Source organism: Crassostrea angulata, chromosome 1, assembly GCF_025612915.1.
Source record: "Crassostrea angulata isolate pt1a10 chromosome 1, ASM2561291v2, whole genome shotgun sequence".
In the NCBI taxonomy this organism is placed as follows: Eukaryota; Metazoa; Mollusca; class Bivalvia; order Ostreida; family Ostreidae; genus Magallana; species Magallana angulata.
The window spans coordinates 11,428,037-11,448,574 of record NC_069111.1 but is presented as its reverse complement, the minus strand read 5'-3'; the positions used below and the strand labels follow the sequence as shown (position 1 = coordinate 11,448,574).

Here is a 20,538-nt window from a genome sequence, read left to right as displayed (position 1 = left end):
TATTACAAATTAAATATTTGCGTCTATTTTGAACTGCCGGTCAATAGACTGCGATCTATTAGACCGCCGGTCAATAGAGTGCGATCTATTGGACCGCCGGTCAATAGACTGTGATCTATTGGACAGGCAACGTATATCAGAATGCGTGTATATTATAATGTTACATCCTTTCTAAGGGAATGTATATTCCTTTACATAGACGCTGTTTTTAGTACTTGGTGAAACCAAATTCAATGTTATCAAAATGGAGTATCAAATAATCAACAGTTTTAAAGCCTCATATAAGGTAATAGACTATTTAAAATCTAATGGGTTGAAGACTCCTTCGTCTTTGTGTAAACTAATGTTAAATTGAGATGTTGTAATGCATGCAACAAGTTTGGTGCATGTAAAAGATGAAAAAAAATCTTAGTGTATTGCATAATGGCAGGAAATCCATCTGCAATATACAAATTGTAAACCCGGAAAACTAAAAAGAAATTAGGTAATAAAACAATTATTTAATGCTTGAGCAGTCAATAGACTTGGCCGTTGGCCTCGGGCAATAGATCATACTGAGCTGTTCCCTGCACCTCGGGAAAAATATTCTGGTCTATTGACTGCTCAAGCATTAAATAATTGTATAATAGTGAATAGCTATCGTGCACGCAAACTTTTACCGATTGAAATTTGTGACGTTTTCCCGGAAGTAGACTTTCTCTATGATTATATATAATGTAGTTTTGACACTTACGGCTTGCCATTAAGGAACAGGTGACTTGCTTTTCAAGAGATTAGCGTTTTAAAGTAATTTGAGGATGGAAGAGATGTCAATATTGAGGTACATGTATTTTAAATCATATATGTTTTGGGGAAGCAAATACGATGTAAAGGGAATAAAGTGCCGTTTCATACATGTATTCGAATCAATATAGTGTGATGCACATAAGATAAAAAGTGGTAATATGTTTAGTATCTCCACTCTCAAGGTTTGAAATTATTCGGAAATTCTTTTTGTTTACAGATTTCGAAACTCTTTATCATTCACGGTGTAATATACTATCCATTTTAAAGCCACAAAGGCCATCACGATTTATATGGAAGCTCGGTGGTTGCAAAATACTTATATTGCTAGGATTTGAGGTACATGTACGTGTAAGATCATTCTAGCTCTATTTTTGTCATTTATTTATTTATTTTTTGGTTATATTCAGAAAATATTACAAAGTACGGCAAATTAAACGTTATTTAAAGCTATATTCGACCTAATTCTGTTATCTTAGTGAACGATACAGTTCGTTTTATGAACGGTACGGTTCGCGGATCGTTTCTTGCATGGAACGGTACGGTTCGTCCTACAGGTGTAGTAGCATATCAGGGTCTGTAGGTAGATTCTAGATCTATTTCTATGATGTATTTATTCTTTTTATTTTTTGGTCATTTAGGAAATATTACAAACAACGGCAAATTTAACGTTTTATTAATCTATCTTCGACCTAACTCTGTTATCCTGTTTAGGGTATGAAAAAGACGTGTATCTTAACTTTCTTGTTTACTCAGTTTTAAATAACTTAAAAAATATCGTATCTTTCAAACAATTATAACACCCTCACTAATCTCCAGCTGCTTAAAAAAAATCGAGCAACATCAAGAGAATTCCGTAACTAAAAGCCATAAGGTCTAATTAAATAATTAAGAAGCTATCAAAAATGAAAGTGTCAAAATGTCTCTATTTTTTCACAGAGCCATCACTGAACTGAATATAAGCCGAACAATCAAGGGGGTGCGCTGTATCGTTCGCTTTCCTGAGGGTGTTTCAAGCCTGTTTGATGCATTCTCAACACACTTAGGTACGTTTACTTAGACAGTACATGTTCTTTACATGCATACTGTGTGATTGCCGATCTTTCCGCAATATATTTATAATGAGAAAATGAGACGGAAATCAGAAGATAGTTCCTTTTTAAAGTGTTTTAGCTTCCTAGCCAGAACACCGCACACCCAAACAATATCTAAGCTCAAATCGTGATCATGCCCTTCAGAGTTAAGTAGACACGGTATTGTCAATATCCCCCTGTATAGGTTGCATTCATTACCAATTGGCATATTGTATCAAATTAATCTTTCGTAATCTGGTATAAGTAAATTATCGACAAATATTAGAGATCGACTGGATGATCTAAAATTAAGCGATTGGGTTGGAAATCCTTCATCTATAGGGAAAACTGGGAAAGGATTTTTTGTGAGCGGATGATTTGCTTTAGCATTTGATATTACACGTGGTCAATTTTACTTAAAGTCGTCAAATGATGGAGTATCAGATATAAATCAAGCCATGATCTTAGATAGTTAATTAATTTTCCAATTCATGTTAACCAGTCATTTACATGTAACTACTATTTTTATTTCTTTTTAACAGAAATAGATACCTGCATTACTTGATTTGTTAATCGTGTGTCATGATAATGTCTTGTTATTACTCTTCAGATAAGCAAATATCAATTCCCGGGCTTTTTCGGTTGTTTGAGCTAGCGGAAGGCATCAGCATCAGGGCCTTACAAGACGACCCGAATACCTTCCTGGATCACAAACCTATGTTTGCTGATAAATTTGTATACGCTGGTTCATGCAAACTAGAAATTCATCAAAGTCTTTACGTTTCGGCTTACTTCCATCTTCCATTTGATGTCTTTTCCACATTGGATTACGTTGGGAAAAGTTCGTATTGTAAAGTACAAGAAATATGTCAAAGAGACAATTCGCAGTGGTTTGCTAGACTGAGTCTGCAGAACATTATGGTCGATCCGGTTACCAGAAAACCTCTAGAGCTCCCTGCTTCTTGGCGAAAAAAGTATGGATCAATGTGTACTGGTTCACCGTTTGTTATGGAAAAACTAAACCGCCCAGACGCGTGCATGGCTGTAGACCACTACAAGATTCAGGCATCGGATATTGACATCCAAAACCACACCAACTGGGTCGTTTATGTTCAAATTTGTATGAATGCTTGCAGAAAAGGTTTCAACAAAGAACTATTTAGCAAACCTTTAATTCAGAACAGTAAAAATGGGTTGAAGGAGTTCCAGATAAGATACGTAAACGAGGCTTTGGTGGATGAAGAGGTCGTAGTTCACGCTTGGGAGACTTCGAGTAGAGATGATCAACTATGTTTTGAGCTGACTAGGGGATCCGATGTGTGTATTCAAGCAACCATTGCATTTCATCAGTTTTCTGTTAAAAGCGCAAACACTGAATCAATTAAATCAAAGATTTGACACAGTTTCGAGTATTTAATGAAATGCACGTATGAAACTTACTTCATTCTACCCCGCCAAATAAATGATCTACACCATACGCTATATAGTACATATACTGGTGTAGCACAAAACCTTTTTAGCTCACCGAGACGAAGTCAGGGGGAGCTTATGCTATACCCTCGGCGTCGGCGTCCGGACCTGGTTAAAGTTTTTGTTGCAGGTCCTGTATCTAAGCTATTACTTGTCCTATCTTCACCAAACTTGCATGGATGATGCATCTGGACCTACTTATGGACTTGAAAGACTTGTATGCTGAATCTGAGTCCTAAATTTCAGATGCTGGAGGAGGTTAAGGTTGTTGGACCAGGTTAAAGTTTTTGTTGCAGGTGCCCTCTGATAGCAATATCTAAGTTACTGCAGGTCCGTACTTCACCAAACTTGCATGGATGGTGTGTCTTATGATACTGATGCACCAGACAGGCTTGAGTGCTGAATCTAAGCTAAAGGTTTCGGATGCTGGAGGAGGTAAAGGTTTTTGGAGCAGGTTAAAGTTTTTGTTGCAGGTGCCCTTTGATAGCAATATCTAAGTTACTGCTGGTCCGCACTTCACCAGACCTGCATGGATGGTGTGTCTTATGATACTGATGCACCTGACAAGCTTGATCGCTGAATCTGAGCTAAAGGTTTCGGATGCTGGAGGGGGTTAAGGTTTTTAGAGCTGGTTAAAGTTTTTGTTGCAGGTGCCCTCTGATGATTATATCTTAGTTACTACTTGTCCTAACTTCACCAGACTTCCACGGATGGTGTGTCTTATGATACTGATGCACCAGACAGGCTTGACTGCTGAATCTGAGCTAAAGGTTTCGGATGCTGGAGGAGGTTAAGGTTTTTGGAGCTGGTTAAAGTTTTTGTTGCAGGTGCCCTCTGATGATTATATCTTAGTTACTACTTGTCCTAGCTTCACCAGACTTCCATGGATGGTGCGTCTTATGATATTAATGCACCAGACAGGCTTGAATGCTGAATCTGAGCCATAGGTTTCGGATGCTGGAGGAGTTTAAGGTTTTTAGAGTTGGTTAAAGTTTTTGAAACAGGTGCCCTTTGATAGCAATATCTAAGTTACTGCTGGTCCGTACTTCACCAAACTTGCATGGATGGTGCGTCTTATGATACTGATGCACCTGACAGGCTTGAATGCTGAATCTGAGCTAAAGGTTTCAGATGCTGGATATGGTGAAGTTTTTTGGAACAGGTCACATGTTTAATAGATAATAGTACTATTTCAAACTTGCATAGTTGTTTAAACTGTAATATGAATGAATCACAGAGGAAGCTTCAGATGCAGAGCTTGATCTCCATTATCAAGGATGCTAAAAAATATATCTGAGTTATTACAGGTCCTAACTTCACCAAACTTGAATGGATGGTGTGTCTTATGATACAGATGCACCTGACAGGCATGGATGTTGAATCTGAGCCAAAGGTTGCGGATGCTGGAGCAGGTTAAGGTTTTAATTGCTAGTGCCCTCTGATGATGATATCTTAGTTATTACTGGTCTGAACTTCACCAAACGTGCATGGAGATGCGTCTTATGTATACTGATGCACCTGACAGGCTTGAATGCTGAATCTGAGCCATATGTTTCGGATGCTGGATGAGGTTTAGTTTTTTTAACAGGTCACATGTTTTATAGATGATAGCTTGCATAGTTGATTTAACTATATTATAGATGAAACGCAGAGGTTTCTTCAGATGCAGAGCCTGATCTCCATTATCAAGGATGCTAAAGAAATCTCCTAAAGAAATCTCACTCAAACCTGCTCGATAGATGGATGTGTTTGTTGATAAATGATATAACATGATTCCTTTGATAGTATTGTATGGTATGAAACAATATTGTTTAATATGAAACAATATGATATCATATTTAATATTATAAAAAGTTATATGATACTATATGATATTGTATCAATTTTTTTGATATTTTATGCTATGATATTGTATCATGATATCGTTATGTATAGTATTGTAGTCTATGATACAATATTGTAATATATTATATTGTATTATTAATTTATTATTTTATCACATGATACATTTACATAAGATATTGCAAAATATAATATTGTATCCTATGATACAATAGTGTATATTCTTTAATATTGTATCATACGATATTGTATGATATGATATTAGATTCTGTAATATAGAATTATATCACATGAAATTGTATAATATGATACTGTAATAATATATAATATCGTATCATACGATATTTTATAATATGATATTGATTTATAATATCATATATTATCACATCACATGAAATTGTATTGTATGATATTGTAAAATATAATATTGTATTATGATACAATATGTATAATATAATATTGTTTAATATAATATTTTACTTTATCACATAATATTGTATCATTTGATATGATACAATGTTGTATCAAATTATATTGTATCATATGATACAATATCATATTATGTATAAAAAATGATACAGTATCATACAATATCAAACTATATTGTTTTATATATTATGATATTGTATTTTTTAACAGATGATATACGATATTGTGTCAAAACAGAATTCATGAATATCCAAGATCATAAAGTATGATTTTCATTTAATATGATAAAGGTGATCTCATAAAGGTGAAGTCTCATAAGGGTGATGTCTAGTCTCGGTGAGATTTGTAATCTGTGATTACCTATGTTTCCTTTGGTTCTTGTTTATATTCAAAACGTTAATTATTTACAATGTTTCAAATAAAAAATGAAGCATATTTCTTTAAGAACGAAAAAATTAATTATGTGTTGAACTATCTTGCAAATAGCTGGCAAACTACCATATTCGCGAGCCTTTACTTTAGCAGAGGGTCCTTTTTAAAGCTTTACGTATAACGCATATCCAGAAACTGTTCTAGAGGGGAGATGGAGAAATTTGGCCAGGGATGGGTGGGGGGGGGGGACTCAAGACTATGCTAATTTTCAGTACCTTATGATGTGAATTGAAGAAGTCTAATTTTCCGAAGTCCCCTCTTTGTCCGCGCACAATGCACAAACACATTTTATGAATATACCTAATGAAAGTGGAGGTATGTATTAGTTATATAGAGTCTGTACATACAATTGTAGCCTCTGATGTATGGAACTTTGACAGGAGGATTCTATCTAGGTACATATACTTCCAACTCTATTCTGGCTTTTGTCGACTCCACTCTAATTGATTACCTTTAAAAAAAAAATACCACTTGTTGTTTAATAAATTTGATCATATATTTAAACGGTTAAATTTTTAACCAGTGGAAGCTTTATTCACTAAATAAACCATTTTACGATGGATTTAAGCTTAAGTATCAAAATTTAACAAAACCCGAATACGAATAGGATTGAATTATAAGAACAGTTCTTAACATCAAAGCTCTGACTAAGTAATCACTTTTTTATCCAATCGGCTAGAACTAGCACCCTCTGTTGACAATTGTTTATTCCTTTGGTTCATAAAGCATGGCATTTCTGTTTGTATTACCGCATCCTCCAGTAGTCTTAGAGCATCTCTTCGGGAAAAAACCTCCTCACGAAAACAAATTTAAGCTATTTTCTTGCACCCAGTGTTTGGTATCTTCAAGGTTTGACTTGAATATTTCATGTATTCTTATTGTCTGCGAGGAAGCGTCTAACTGCTGATACAAAATTACCCGTTTCCGTGATGACCACCATTGCTTTCACTAGTCGCCTTAATTTCCTCAGTTAACATTATGAACGTCTCGAGAATTGAAATGCTGTTAAGCTTTTTTAAAAATAAAGTTGTAGATACCAGAAAACACAAGAATAATTGATTTTTCAATTTCTGCAAGTGAGGTTTTCAAATGTGAAGACAGCTGATAACACTTATTGGAGAGTCCTAATTTCAGTCTGAATTAAATTTTCAAAGATATATTGGCAGTGGTCCGAGCAAGTGTTATTTTAATAAATGTCAAAGCATACACATTTCAGCGCGCTTTTCCATATTCATGTTACATTCAATAAAACGCTTTATTTGTCAGCTTGGATGAAGCTGGAAATGAATTCGGTGATTTTCGTTTAGCTGTGTAGCTGTTCGTAGAGTAAAATAATAGCAAACCTGCTAATGAATGAGCTATTGGCTGCTTTGATAATGTATTTTGTCCAAAGTTATTTATGGAATATATTTTCTTATTCTATATTCAGAGTTCATCCTTATTTTTTTCAATACTATGAAAATATCCCCAAAAATCTCGTTTTAAACGCCCTTTTAGCTTTTCAAATGTTGATACACATCTAAAAAAATAAGTCTACTGGGATGTTGTTTTGCTAGCGACACGAAAGTACACGGTTGATAAGTTAAAAAAAATTGTGCGATGTATTCCAAATTATTCTAAATGATATAAGATGTCAGATTTTCCTAAAAACTGAAGTTAGATCATATGGACTTACCCGGGCTAAAAAAAGATCATGTGTCAATAAAGAAAACTTGGATTTTATTCCTTTTTATCGTTACAAATGGGACTTTTTACAGGTATGTGTAATTTTTGTTAAAAATTGAAAAAATTTAAATTATAACTTGGGACATAGGTTAAAAATGCATCAACTTTAAATCGGCATTTTCAAAATGTTCGGGACAATATTGACTACCAGCTGGTATAATGATTTCGCAATATTAATTCGATGGTACCCCCACTAGCTTTGATGCTGGTGTCATATATTGAGACCCCATTCCCGACAGTGAGACTTTGCCTATGGAAGACCGGTAATAAAGTGAGTCTTCTCCCTTAGAGGAAACAATATACCATATAGTTAGTCTTCCTCCCTTACCGGCCTAATGAGGTTTTATGGATTCGGTTTGGGTTCATTTAACTCGGCGATGTATAAGTGTATTAGAAAATGTTTTAATAAAAGTTGTTGACAGTATTAAAAACTATTATCATACAAATTGAAGAAATATTCGGACATACAGATATTTCATACAGTTTTGCGAGCATTGATTTTATTTTATGAATAACTCGTTATTAAAGTAAAAGTTACACGAAATATGAAGTGTCAACAAATACAGGCGACACTTATTGATTCGAATTTTGAGCTCTCGAAGTTCTCTATCTTTCGAAGTGAAATTACGGTCCCTTTTCTTTCATCATATAATCAAGATACTGCGAGTAATTCACTCTCGATTTTTTGAAATGTATAACATAACTTCAAAAGACTGTGTTTCGGTGGGGATAAGACTTTGTGGGATACAACAAGCATTTCTTTTAACTACTTTTGTCTGAAGTGTCAGACTTTTTGCAAGAGGTAAATATTTTTTAAACCCTTGATTTGTGAATCAATCATTATTAATATGAAGGGTGCAAAAAACGAGGTTTTTCAAGAGAAAAAAGCTCTTGCTAGCATTTCTTGAATATATTCAAATACACGTATGTTAAACTTATCATTGCTCTACAAAATATTTTATTCATACTATGAAATGTAGAAGTAGGGCACTTTTTTCTGAAAGGGGTTATGTTCTCTATAAAAACATGTATGATACAAATAAATATATTGTAAATTTAAACAAAAAATGCCTTCTGTTATGCTTCATAGGGTTATGAAGGTAGCCGGCATTGCAGAAAATGTACCTTTTTGCGATTCCTCCCATCTACTTGCTAGGAAGTGTGCCACTACGTTGTAATATATTGTACAATTTAGCAAAAACTTGTGAATTACTAGTACATATGCAATATTTTTTGAAACACATTGCGAAAGAAAATCGGAACCTGAAGGTTTGGATATGTAAAGAATTTGTAAATGATCAAGTCCTTCATTATCAGTTATAATAAATGCACCAATTAAAGAGACATACACTTCGTTAAATTCAGCAAAAAATTTCCCATGGCACAGGTAGTTTTCTGTCAGAGAAGACACTAGCACTTGGAATTTATGTTTATTTATTCACTTAACAAAGTTAAGAGCACACGGCGGGTGTGACCGGTCAGAATGCTCACTACTCCTAGGCACCTGATCATACCTCTATCATTTTAGAGGTCCGTGTTGCTCTGCCTTGATTTTGTATTTCGTTGTACGGATTTTTGAGATGGTTGACTGATTGTTATTGTCATTTTTCATTTATAAAAATAATATGGATTTTCCCAATCAATCAAAATTAATTTGCACTCTGTGTGTATTTAACACAATAAAGCTAAGATTGTCGATGGAGATGTTTGATAAAGATCTTACACAGATGGTTTGTGGTGTCAAGACACAGAAATCCTTACATTATTCAAAAGATTGATGGCTATTCTTAAAGAAAATTGGCATTTATGAAACAATTGGTTATATAATATGCGGATTTAACGTGAACGAAACGGAAAATGAAATGATGTTAAAAAAATTATAATAATTTGGTATTATTAAAAATGATTACGTCAATTTTTAAAAATATATTGTAATGGGTTTTGCGAGCAATTGCACCATATTGAAAAAAGTTTCATTTTAAAAAAGATTTGAATCTTTCTGAAACACCAAGGAGTTAATAGATACGTTAAGGGGAAATGTACTAAACAGCGAGTTAAAAAGTTCACCGAGATATGAACTTGGTTGGTCACGTGATTAAATCCTGTGAAGCCCGATTTATACTGGTTTTCAAATAGACTGTTGAGAAGCCTCAAAATTATAATCCATCTACTCTGCCGACTCTAAAGTACGATTACACTCTAAAAATATCTACAGTTAATAAGAGGTAAAATTCCAATTCCACATTACATATGTTTGGTGTTCTGTTCATAGTAGGAACAAAGTACACAATGTACACAAGTACATGAATCGGTAAGGTTGAATTATTATGAATCTTGACCTCTGGCACTGGATAAATGAAAGTTAATCATTTTTTATTAATGTATCTATACTACATAGTTGACAAATACTTCTTTTTTCTCATATTGTAAGATTAGAGTTTTCGTTACTTATTCATCTTAACCGGGATACTAATTGATTTTGTGGATGTCACATATGTAGTTTAAATAAATATTAAACGAAATATCGCTTTCTGCCCCTTACCATCTTAAGTCTACACTCAACAAACCTCGAAGTATTTACCCTAATATATAAAATAATTTTAAAATTACAAAAGAAAATGATTTGAAAATTTCAACATTTCAGAACTGAAATGTCTTCTCACCAATAGCACAGATTAAAAACAACACAGACTGAAATATTTTACCCGAGACCAAACGTTAAATATAAAAATTGGGGTTTTTTCTGCGCATGCCTAATATTATTATCATTTTTTTTTTATTGATTTTAGTCTTTGGTAATATTTAAAAAAGAAAACCACTTAATAAGACCAAAACGATCACTACAAACACTTCCAGAGCCGTTGGAATATTGGTGCATGCATTGTTTCTACAACAGATCGTATTCACTAAAAATTTGCTATTTGTTTTGACCTCGACATTGTTTTAAATATCAATCAATCCGAAGAAAAGATTATTTGAATATATTTTTTCTATTTCGTAAGCGTTATATCATTTTCATTGGCAACTTAAAACAATCCAAATGCTATAAGCAAAATTCAACCAAACCGGAAGTGTTAGTGATATTTATCAAAGGTTAACAACTCTGGTCGCAACCTGAGGTCAAGGTTAATGCATCGTTCTTAATAATTTGAAAGTTAGGTGGAAAACAGTCACCCTGACGTCAAGACAAATAAACGTGCTTATTTCATATATAAAATACATAATGCTGGGTGCACACTTAGAAGTTTTGTTGAGTGTATGTTATATACAAGACGATCGAAATACACCAGTCTGCGGTTGGTCCTAGTGATTTTCTATCCTAAACATGGTGAAGGCGGGCAGCAATTTGTCGGCTATGAATGATGAAACAAATATATGAAAGAAAATGAGTCGTCCCCCTCCCTCCCCCCCCCCCCAACTTTCAAAAATGATGCATCGTGCCTGTTATAACCACTTCTAGAATAAGATAATCGACAACCCAAATCAGCCATTTTGCTTTTCTCTGTTTGCTTAAACGATGTCACTATATATTGTATACGTCAAATATATTTGTTGGAGTTTTTAATTTGTAGAAAATCATATGGATATCACATACAAGATTCATTCTACACGTTATGAGTTTACATGGTTGTAGCTAATTTTGCACATAGGTATATATTTGTCATTTCCAATTAAAAAAACGGAGCTGACTATAATCTTCGCATATCTAATATATGTTATGAGTGCATGAAAAAGTAGGTGATAGTTAAGGTTGCAGTACTTTTTAAGCATCAAACAGCGGATCACTGGTTTTAGTGGTTTATTATTAGTAAGTAGTGTACAATAGTACGACTAGATGGTGTTAAGGTGGAATGGGACCTCTGTCAATATCAATGTGGATTAAAGTACATTATATTTAAAATACTTTGACCGGTTTGGAATTTTCAAATTATACATTTTCTAACCAAAAAATGCATTTTAAAAATTTTCGAAAAGGTAAACATTTGAATACCAAAGCGCAATATTTAAACTCATAACTTACAGATGCGTGGTAATCTCTCTAACCGACGGCGCTAAGCTATTAGATGACAATTTTTGGAAGGAAACTACTATTCAAAAAATTTAAACTTGATTTTAATTTTTATTTCGATACATATTACGTACAATATGAAAGGGTGCCATACCACCTCCAATGACGTATGTTCAATTGAAAAAGTTGTTCCAAAGTTAAAACTCGCTCGGTCAGCCATACACTAAAAAGGAAACCGACGCTGCAAACTGAACGCTCGTTGGGGATTTACGGAGAAAGCCAAGCGTCTGGTTGAACGTGGCTAAACTTATATCTAGAAAGATATAGAGAGATTTGGTTGAACGTGACTATACTTATCTACTACTAGATAGATCTAACTATTTCGGGTTCATGATTGAATGGGAATTATCATCATCAAGGTATCATTATTTTATGAAGAAATCAATTTCAATTAAGCCACGGAGCAATATGAGTGTGATATTCTTTTTTACAATTGCAAACTTAAAAATATATAATTATATATTAATCATAAGTCGATATTTCGGTGCCTAAATAGGGGGTGGGGTTTATAATTATAAGGTCGGTTTGTAATAGTACGGAGACACAGTGCGTACATACTGGATGTAGTCTGGTATTAAAACAATTAGGTGATACATGTTCACTGGAAAGCGGTTGTGGAATTTATGGAATTTGTTGTGCTTGTTACAGTTGATCAATAGAAAATGCCACAAGTACATGCTGGACAAAACTCCACTTGTACTAGAATCAATTTTTCTCTGATACACTATTCTTTCATCTTTTCTAACATGAATTACAACAGCTGCGTTTATGTTATTACCATGCATATGCATATTGCAAATGGAAACGTAGTTTTCCTTTAAGACTTTCTTGAATTGGTATGAACATGCATCTTTCTACTTCAATTTCCTATACATTATTTTCGATAAACGCTCAAAGGGATGGTATTTGTAAATCATGTATACATGTATTTCATCGGCCCATTTTTTTTTTTACAATGAACAGGTTGGACACAACCCCTGTATGGTGGTTTGTGTCCCATTTGGTGGTAAATGCTTATTTTACCTACCAAATGGGACTCATTTTTCGTTCATCTCGGATGACGCACGCGTTTTCTGAAGATTCTGAAGCGCATCGAGTAAACCAACGGTTTTTCTTCATAATAATACATCCGTTTGAGAAAAAAAATTGTGTATACTTTTCCGCACGAATAGTTTTTTTTAATCGAAATGATCTGCATACCGTAGGTTGCTTGTAAACAAAGGTTTCTGTCACCGAAAGGGTCGATTTTATTCAATGAACGACATTGCCTCATTTCTCGAACTCACTTCTTTTGATTCATATTATTAGGGCAGGGCAAGTGAAATATATGGTGGCATATCTCTGCCCCTTGTGTGCAAGTTATTTTTCCATCAAATATGTCGACATGCAAGATAAATATGTTGACATGCAAGATAATTATGTCAACATGCAACATAACTATGTTGACATGCAAGAAAATTGCAATCAGATAAGAATTATACAAAATCTCAAAAATTCTCAAATAACGCCCACTTTTGACATCCAAGATGCTAGATGCTACCTTTTTATGTCGACATGCAACTAATTTATGTTAACATGCTAGATAAATATGCTGACATGCAACTAATTTATGTCAACATGCAACTTATTAATGTCAACATGCAACTTACTTATGTTGACATGCGAGATGAATATGTTGACATGCAACTTAGTTATTTTAACATGCGAGATAAATATGTTGACATGCAACTTATAAGTTGTATATATTTCTCAACTGAACGTACTTAACAGTTCGAGTAATGAGGAAAATTTACCATTTAGTGTGATAAAATGAGATTGAAGAAAAATAACTTTGTGCTAAAAGGTTCCATTGTATTTTATTGTCATGACAGATGCCTTATTGATGATATTTTTATATAAAAAACGGCGAATTTCGATCTGGTTTGTGACATTGTCCTTTTAATAAATTCAAATGACTACAAGAGGGGTGTCCGGTAATCTTTTACACATGTGGACCAAGATGTAAACATTTTTTCAACCTGTCTTATTTATACCGAAAACTGACCAAACTTGTTTCCTTACGATAAAAAGCAACGATTATGAGGTTTGCACGATGTTTTGCTTTCAAATTGCGTACGTAAGTGGTATTTTAATCACTTGGAACACCTTTAGAACTGCGCAGCTGTAGACTTTTCTTGAAAATCTGAAATCATATAAGGGGGGGGGGGGGTCATTAATGTCCACTCTTCAACCATTTTTTTTTTTTAGAAAATTGATGAATCTTTCACATTAATGTTGTTACTTTGTCTTAACATGGGGTACTCTATTTTTATCAGTCGGCACTGATGTCTATATTTGGAAGAAGAAAAATCCAACTTCTATGTCTATGGATGCACATTGACATTATACTTTCATTGGAAAAAACAATTTGTGTTGAATATGACAGGCATCTCTATACCAGTCAAGTTTTTATTATTGTTTTTTAAAGTTCTATATGTATTAATCAAAGTAAATTCTTTAAGAAAGCGGGCTAGGGATCCCCAAAAAATTGTTTGAAATAAATTTGAAAGCTATACATATTATATTTTTTATTGCAAGTATTATTTCAAAGCACTTCCCCAGACAAATATATCTTATGCCTACTGATCGTTTCCGAGACTCATTTTAAGAGTAGGGTATTCTTTTTTTTTACACAAAAACTAACACGACTGTAGAGTGGACCTCCTTTAATTTTATTCATATTTTTAAATCTTTAATTTAAGTCAATTTAAGTCAGTATGTGCGCATTACTAAGTGATTAAAAAAGACTTTTCATGTTCTTGTCTGCATAATTTGCATACAAAACATTATGTAAAACCGTATTCTATATTTATTGCTTTTTTATCTGTTGAGAACAGTTTTGGTCAGTTGTGGGCAGAAACAAGCCGTTTCAAGAAATGTAACATATTGGCAAAGTGAGATGAATTTTTATCATTTCCAAGCTGGATTATGAAATACACTGATCAGCTTAAATAGAAAATGTTCCTAATTGCACATATGCATTTCAAAGGTTAGCTAGAGGTCTGTGAGAATTGAATGTAAACTGTGAATACCTTTCCGTAAATAATGATGCATTTTGTTCCATGTGGTTGTTTTAATTATAAAAAACGGGATTTTTGAGGGTGAATATATCAAATATTAAATCCACACCAAATGAATAAAAAATTCCGAAATTTATTTCTTGTTCATTTACAGAAGGCCCGTATTTCACATAATTCTTTCTGTCAGTATATTTCTAACCGTTTATTGTTAGGGTAGAAAGTTTGGGTAATCAATTTTTTAAACGATTTTCTAACTTCCTACACATTTATACTTTTTGCGAGGTATGCTATAGGTGTTCAGACAGGGGCGGATCCAGGATATGAAAAATATGTTAGAGGGGGCGCCAATGGAAGGCAGAAAGTATGGAGGCCGCCTTGGGACCCCCAGTGGATCATCCAGGGGAAAGCCTTAATGGGAGCCTAGGTGGCGAAGCCACCGGAAGCTCCTGGATTCAATAGATTTGTCTCCAAAGTCAGACTTTTGCGACATTTTTCTCGTGATTATAATGTAAAAATGATAAAATTAAAAACTTTAAAAGGTTTGATTTAAGACCTGAATTAAAGTTAAACCCATCAAAAGCTCCTGCCTTGCGGAGATATAAGAAATATATCATTTTATCTTTGTATGAGGAATGAGTCGTCAAAAACACTAGCTACACGAGGTGTAACTAAAAGGTTGTTGAGCGTGACTAAAATGAGTTTTCTAAACATTATACCATTGAACTCACTGGGTTTCTTTATACAACATCGTTGAAATTGGTCTAATGTAGAGAAATCCTATGGGTCTCCACAAAGTTGATAAATAATTGCCAGAGAGATTATGATTCAGCTTCATTTTGGCAATTTTAGGGGAGGGGTGCGCCCCACTTAAATTCCGCAATCCGCTATGGTTAGAAATGTATATCCTGCGAATATCTCTGTAATTGACGAAGAACTACCAAATTATTTTGAATCATCTAATATCCTCTTAATATCTTAACTGTATTATAGTTACTTTCTATCTAGTTCCATTTTATTTATTTTTTTTCCAGTGTACATAAAATTATGACTCAACTGAAAGTAAGCCGCACCATCAACGGGCCCACATGTATCGTTCATTTTCCAGAAGGTGTATCAGACCTGTTTGATGAACCCTCACCACATTCAAGTAGTATGCATCTCAGGACTCTAAATTTCAAGGACAAATTGATTGATACATGGAAGTATTCTCTCTTTCTCTTTCTGTCCCTTACAGACACTGTCTCTCTGTGTTTCTCTCTCTCTCTCTCTATCTCTATCTCTCTCTCTTAAATTAATTTCTCTTTTTTTAATCAGGTAAACAGATTCCAGTTGTACGGTTTCTTCGACTGGTTGACCTAATATTGGATATCTGCTATGCATCTTTGCCAGGAGATCCCAATATCTATCTCGAAAATAAAACGGTCTTTGCTGACAAACATATATACGTTGCCTCGAGTAAACTAGAAATTCACAAAAGTTTTTATACGTCATCTTGTTTGCATCTACCATTTGACTGCTACTCTACATTACATTACGTTGGGAATAGTTCGCATTCCAAAATGCTTGAAATGAAAAATAGAAACAATTCGCAATGGTTTGCAAGACTGTTTCAGCAAGATATCAGAATTGACCCGGTCACCAGAAAACCCTCCGAATTTCCTGCTCCATGGCGAGAAAAGTATGGCCCAATGTGTACAGGTTCCCCCTTTGTAATAGAAAAACTAAGCAGACCCGATGTATGTGGGGCTAAAGACCACTACAAGATTCAGACATCGGATATTGACAGCCAAAACCACACTAACTGGCTGGTTTATGTTCAGATTTGTATGAATGTCTGCAGAAAAGGTTTGGACAAAGAACTATTTAGCAGACTTTTAATTGAGAACAGTAAAAATGGGTTGAAGGAGTTCCAGATAAGGTACGAAAACGAGGCTTTGGTGGATGAAGAGGTCGTAGTTCACGCTTGGGAGACTTCGGGTAGAGATGATCAACTATGTTTTGAGCTGACTAGGGGATCTGATCTGTGTATTCAAGCAACCATTGCATTTCATCAGCGTTGTGTTAAAAGCACACATATTGAGTCAATTAAATCAAAGATTTGACACAGTTTCGAGTTTTTAATCAAATGCACGTATGACACTTATTTGAATCTACCCCGCCAACTGAATGATCTATACTATACGCTACATACCGTTATTATATATAACTGGTATAACACAAAACCTTTTTCTTTGGTACTTGTTTCTTTATAAAACTTTATTTATATATGTTAAAAAAATCAAGCATATTTTATTTCAGAATAAAATATTTAAATATGTGTTGAAATAGTTTTTATTGCAGATACTGCAAACTGAGCACTGGCAAACTAACAAATTCGTGGGTCTTTATTTTAGCAGGTCCTTTTCAAGCTTTATGCATAAACGCAAATCCAGAAACTGTTCTAGAGGGGTGATGGAGAAATTTTGCCAGGGGTGGGGGAAGGGGTTCAGACTAAGCTTATTTTTCGTAATTTTCGATATGAATTTGATAAGTCTGAATTTCCAAAGTCCATTCTAAGTCCGCAATGCACATAACATTTTATGGATTTCGAATATACCTAATGAAAGTGGAGGTATGTATAAGTTATATAGAATCTTTATATACAAGTGTAGCCTCTGATGTATGGAACTTTGATGGGAGAATTCTATCGATGTAGAAATACTTTTAACTCTATTCTGCCTTTCTCCGACTCCACTCACATTGGTATCTTTTAAGGTAAACATAAAAAATACATATTTTGTTGTTTTAATAAATTTGATCATATATACTTGGATAAAGAGACTTACTTGGTCTGAGACAAAATGGGTAAGGCTTCTAGAATCCATTTGGAAAATTTAAATCCCAGAAATATTGAGGAATGGCACATATTATTCATTTAGTTTATGTGAAACTTTGGAAACTTTTTTCTGGAGAGAGGTATATCTCTGCTGGTTAAAAACAGAGCAGCAACATTTGTTAAGTAAACGCGAGGTTATAAATTATTATATATGGTACAATCCCCATATCACAGTAGACAAAATAAATCCATATTTTTTAAAACCTTTCCTAGTACTTGATTTATTTTTGTTGGAACTTTATTAAGATTTGAGAAACTGAAACAATTTATTTCAATGACAAACCTTTTAGAAAATGCAAATATAAGAACTGCTATAAGGGCCAGATTGCATACACAATATTTATACGTACCAAACTTACAAATGATAAAAGAATATGGACCTGTTATCCCTAACATTTCCTGCTGTTTACTTACAATTGTATAGTTGCAAACTTATTATTACACCCCTGCGAAGGTGTTCGGAATGTTTTCTTTATCGTTGCTAAGTATATAATAAATCCAGAGGTGTTCGAATGAAAGTTCACGAGACTTCGCCGAGATTAGTTCAGTTCCTGTGAAATTCCGAGCGAAAGTATGTGTTCTGATAATATTCTCAAAATACGTAAGTTCTGGTCGTTTTTCATATCATATCATACTTTGATTTAATTAAAAACGTTAACTTGAAAATTTATTAAAAATGTTTGGGGGGTTTTTTTCGCCATCTATGGGTTATTTAAATTAAACTATGATAATCAGAGCATAGTTATCGTTCGTGTTCAACCACGTGTAGAGTGGTTGAAAATATAAACATTTGGTTGCTTTAAAGCTGCTTGGTCCGATTTTTTTTCCATACAAATTTCCATACAAATCATTTATCTTAGAAAGTTATGGACTTTCTCCTATTTACACCAGCAGAATCAGTCTCCTTTCAAAGTTAGAAATATTCAAAGTAAATAAAAATAATTTCTCTTTGAGCAAACGAAAAAACAAATCAAAATGCATCACGGGAATGTTTAGAAAATGAAACCGCTTGGTTTCGTCCCCCGAATGATTGGGGTTATTCAACCCGCATGCTATGCATCGATTGTAAAGAAAGCAGACTTCATAAATATTAGCGAACAAAACGTACACAAGTTTATTTGTAATTTGTCTGATCATTTCGACCTTTATTTAAACCTATGTCAAATTCGTTATACAACCATACCCGTCTCGTCGTCAGGGGTGAAATTTAACATAAGGCGAAATAACCCGGTATGTTTTAATGTCGTTTGTTTTGTTAGGAAATTTTGTACGTATTTTTCTTCATCGAAATTTGGCATAATTGACGGGTAAAACTACTGCAATGTCTATTATTATACATATACTAAGCATAGCCATTGTTTAAAAGCGTGCATAAAATTTGATATGTAATCGGACCAAGCAGCTTTAAAAAATCATAGCCATGTTTGAAGCTTGTTATGTGCAATACCATGTTTTTTAAAGAAAATAATGGGTGTCTGTTTTGCAAAAAAAAAAAACTAGGTATATCGAGACATTCTGCATAAAAAAGTATATTCTGTTTCACTATTAATGCTATTACTAGGTCAGGCGCGGATCGAAAACTAATCTGCAGGGGGATCTCTACAAGCTTGTTAATTGTTGCAACAGCAGCCAAATCTATTTTTTGTATTGTCACATTTATTTCTAGAACACATTTTATCCATCAATTAATGAAGATATATTCTAAAATCAATAAATCTCTAGAGTTTATATTTGACTACAAGTACCTAGATTTTATATGAAATGGGCTATGAACACGAGGCACGAATTTTACTGCGAAACTGAAAGGCTTAAATAAAAACATGTGGTCTAAAATTTAAATGACAATTACATTCGCAGGGGTGTTTTATATAAAAAGAGAGAAACATGTACATCTATATCAAAATAAAGAGAAAAAGGTCAAAATTATGCACAAGAAACCTGGAACAATATTTTTGGACTCCCTTTAAAATCTCAGAAGAAAAAAAACTAAATTGGTTATAGTTCCAATTTTTTCATAGAATTATTCTGTCAGATAAATATCTTTTCAACATTAAAAAGGCGGTCTTCTGTATGCACTTTTTGAAAAAAAGAGATAAAGAGAGTATTGGACATTTATTTTATGAATGTATTGTAGTAAAAAGAATTATGGACTAATATTGAAGAGTGGATTTTTAGACAGTTTGATTTGTTAATAACAAATGATAATCAATAAAAAAAAAATAAATAGAGAAATTTATATTTTTTTTAACTTGGTAGTTCTTGTGAAACAATATATTTTTTCTTGTAAATATAAAAGTCACACAAATACAAACAGAAGACCGCTTTGTTCAAATATACATGCATAAAAGAATGTTATAATAGAAAGGCTTTTGAGCGAAAATATGTGCAAATGAATAATTGCACATATAAGGAATATGAAAGCCATTGGCAAAAAATATGTGATAGGCTGTAGTTTATGTGGTAAAGTTATATAAGAACAATTTTGAACATCAAAACTCTAGAATTCAATCCAATTGGCTAGAACTAGCACCCTCTGTTGACAATTGCTTATCCCTTTGTTTCATGAAGCATGGTATTTTTGTTTATATTACCATATCCTCCAATAGACTTAAAGCATCTTTTCGAAAAACTCTGCTCACGAAAACAAATTTAAGTTTTTTTCTTGCTCCCATGGCCAGTGTTTGGTATCTTTCAAGGTTTAACTTCAATACATAGGTAAAAGCTTTTGCATCATATTTCGTGTATTCTTATAGTCTTTGAGGAAGGATCTAACTGCTGTTA

The 20,538-nt window shown here is 33.6% G+C and overlaps 2 protein-coding genes across 2 annotated transcripts; both read left to right on the top strand.

Annotated features, from left to right (window-relative positions):
• Nucleotides 1-616: 616 nt before the first annotated feature.
• LOC128188054 (uncharacterized) lies at nt 617-4,965 on the top strand. The gene is made up of 3 exons (XM_052858883.1): nt 617-820; nt 1,723-1,829; nt 2,467-4,965. The coding sequence occupies exons 1-3, from the start codon at nt 798-800 to the stop codon at nt 3,252-3,254; spliced, it is 918 nt and encodes a 305-aa protein (XP_052714843.1). The 5' UTR covers nt 617-797; the 3' UTR covers nt 3,255-4,965.
• Nucleotides 4,966-11,986: 7,021 nt separating this feature from the next.
• On the top strand, nt 11,987-17,193 carry LOC128188886 (uncharacterized). Its single transcript, XM_052860199.1, has 3 exons — nt 11,987-12,182; nt 15,914-16,032; nt 16,197-17,193. The coding sequence occupies exons 1-3, from the start codon at nt 12,154-12,156 to the stop codon at nt 16,982-16,984; spliced, it is 936 nt and encodes a 311-aa protein (XP_052716159.1). The 5' UTR covers nt 11,987-12,153; the 3' UTR covers nt 16,985-17,193.
• Nucleotides 17,194-20,538: the final 3,345 nt, after the last annotated feature.

Excerpts from the sequence above, each read along its gene's own strand:
- LOC128188054 (XM_052858883.1), top strand. The coding sequence starts at position 798 with ATGGAAGAGATGTCAATATTGAG. Across the intron at positions 821-1,722 it reads GAAGAGATGTCAATATTGAG|AGCCATCACTGAACTGAATA; the intron begins GTACATGTATTT and ends ATTTTTTCACAG. Across the intron at positions 1,830-2,466 it reads TGCATTCTCAACACACTTAG|ATAAGCAAATATCAATTCCC; the intron begins GTACGTTTACTT and ends ATTACTCTTCAG.
- LOC128188886 (XM_052860199.1), top strand. The coding sequence starts at position 12,154 with ATGATTGAATGGGAATTATCATCATCAAG. Across the intron at positions 12,183-15,913 it reads TGGGAATTATCATCATCAAG|TGTACATAAAATTATGACTC; the intron begins GTATCATTATTT and ends TTTTTTTTCCAG. Across the intron at positions 16,033-16,196 it reads ACCCTCACCACATTCAAGTA|GTAAACAGATTCCAGTTGTA; the intron begins GTATGCATCTCA and ends TTTTTTAATCAG.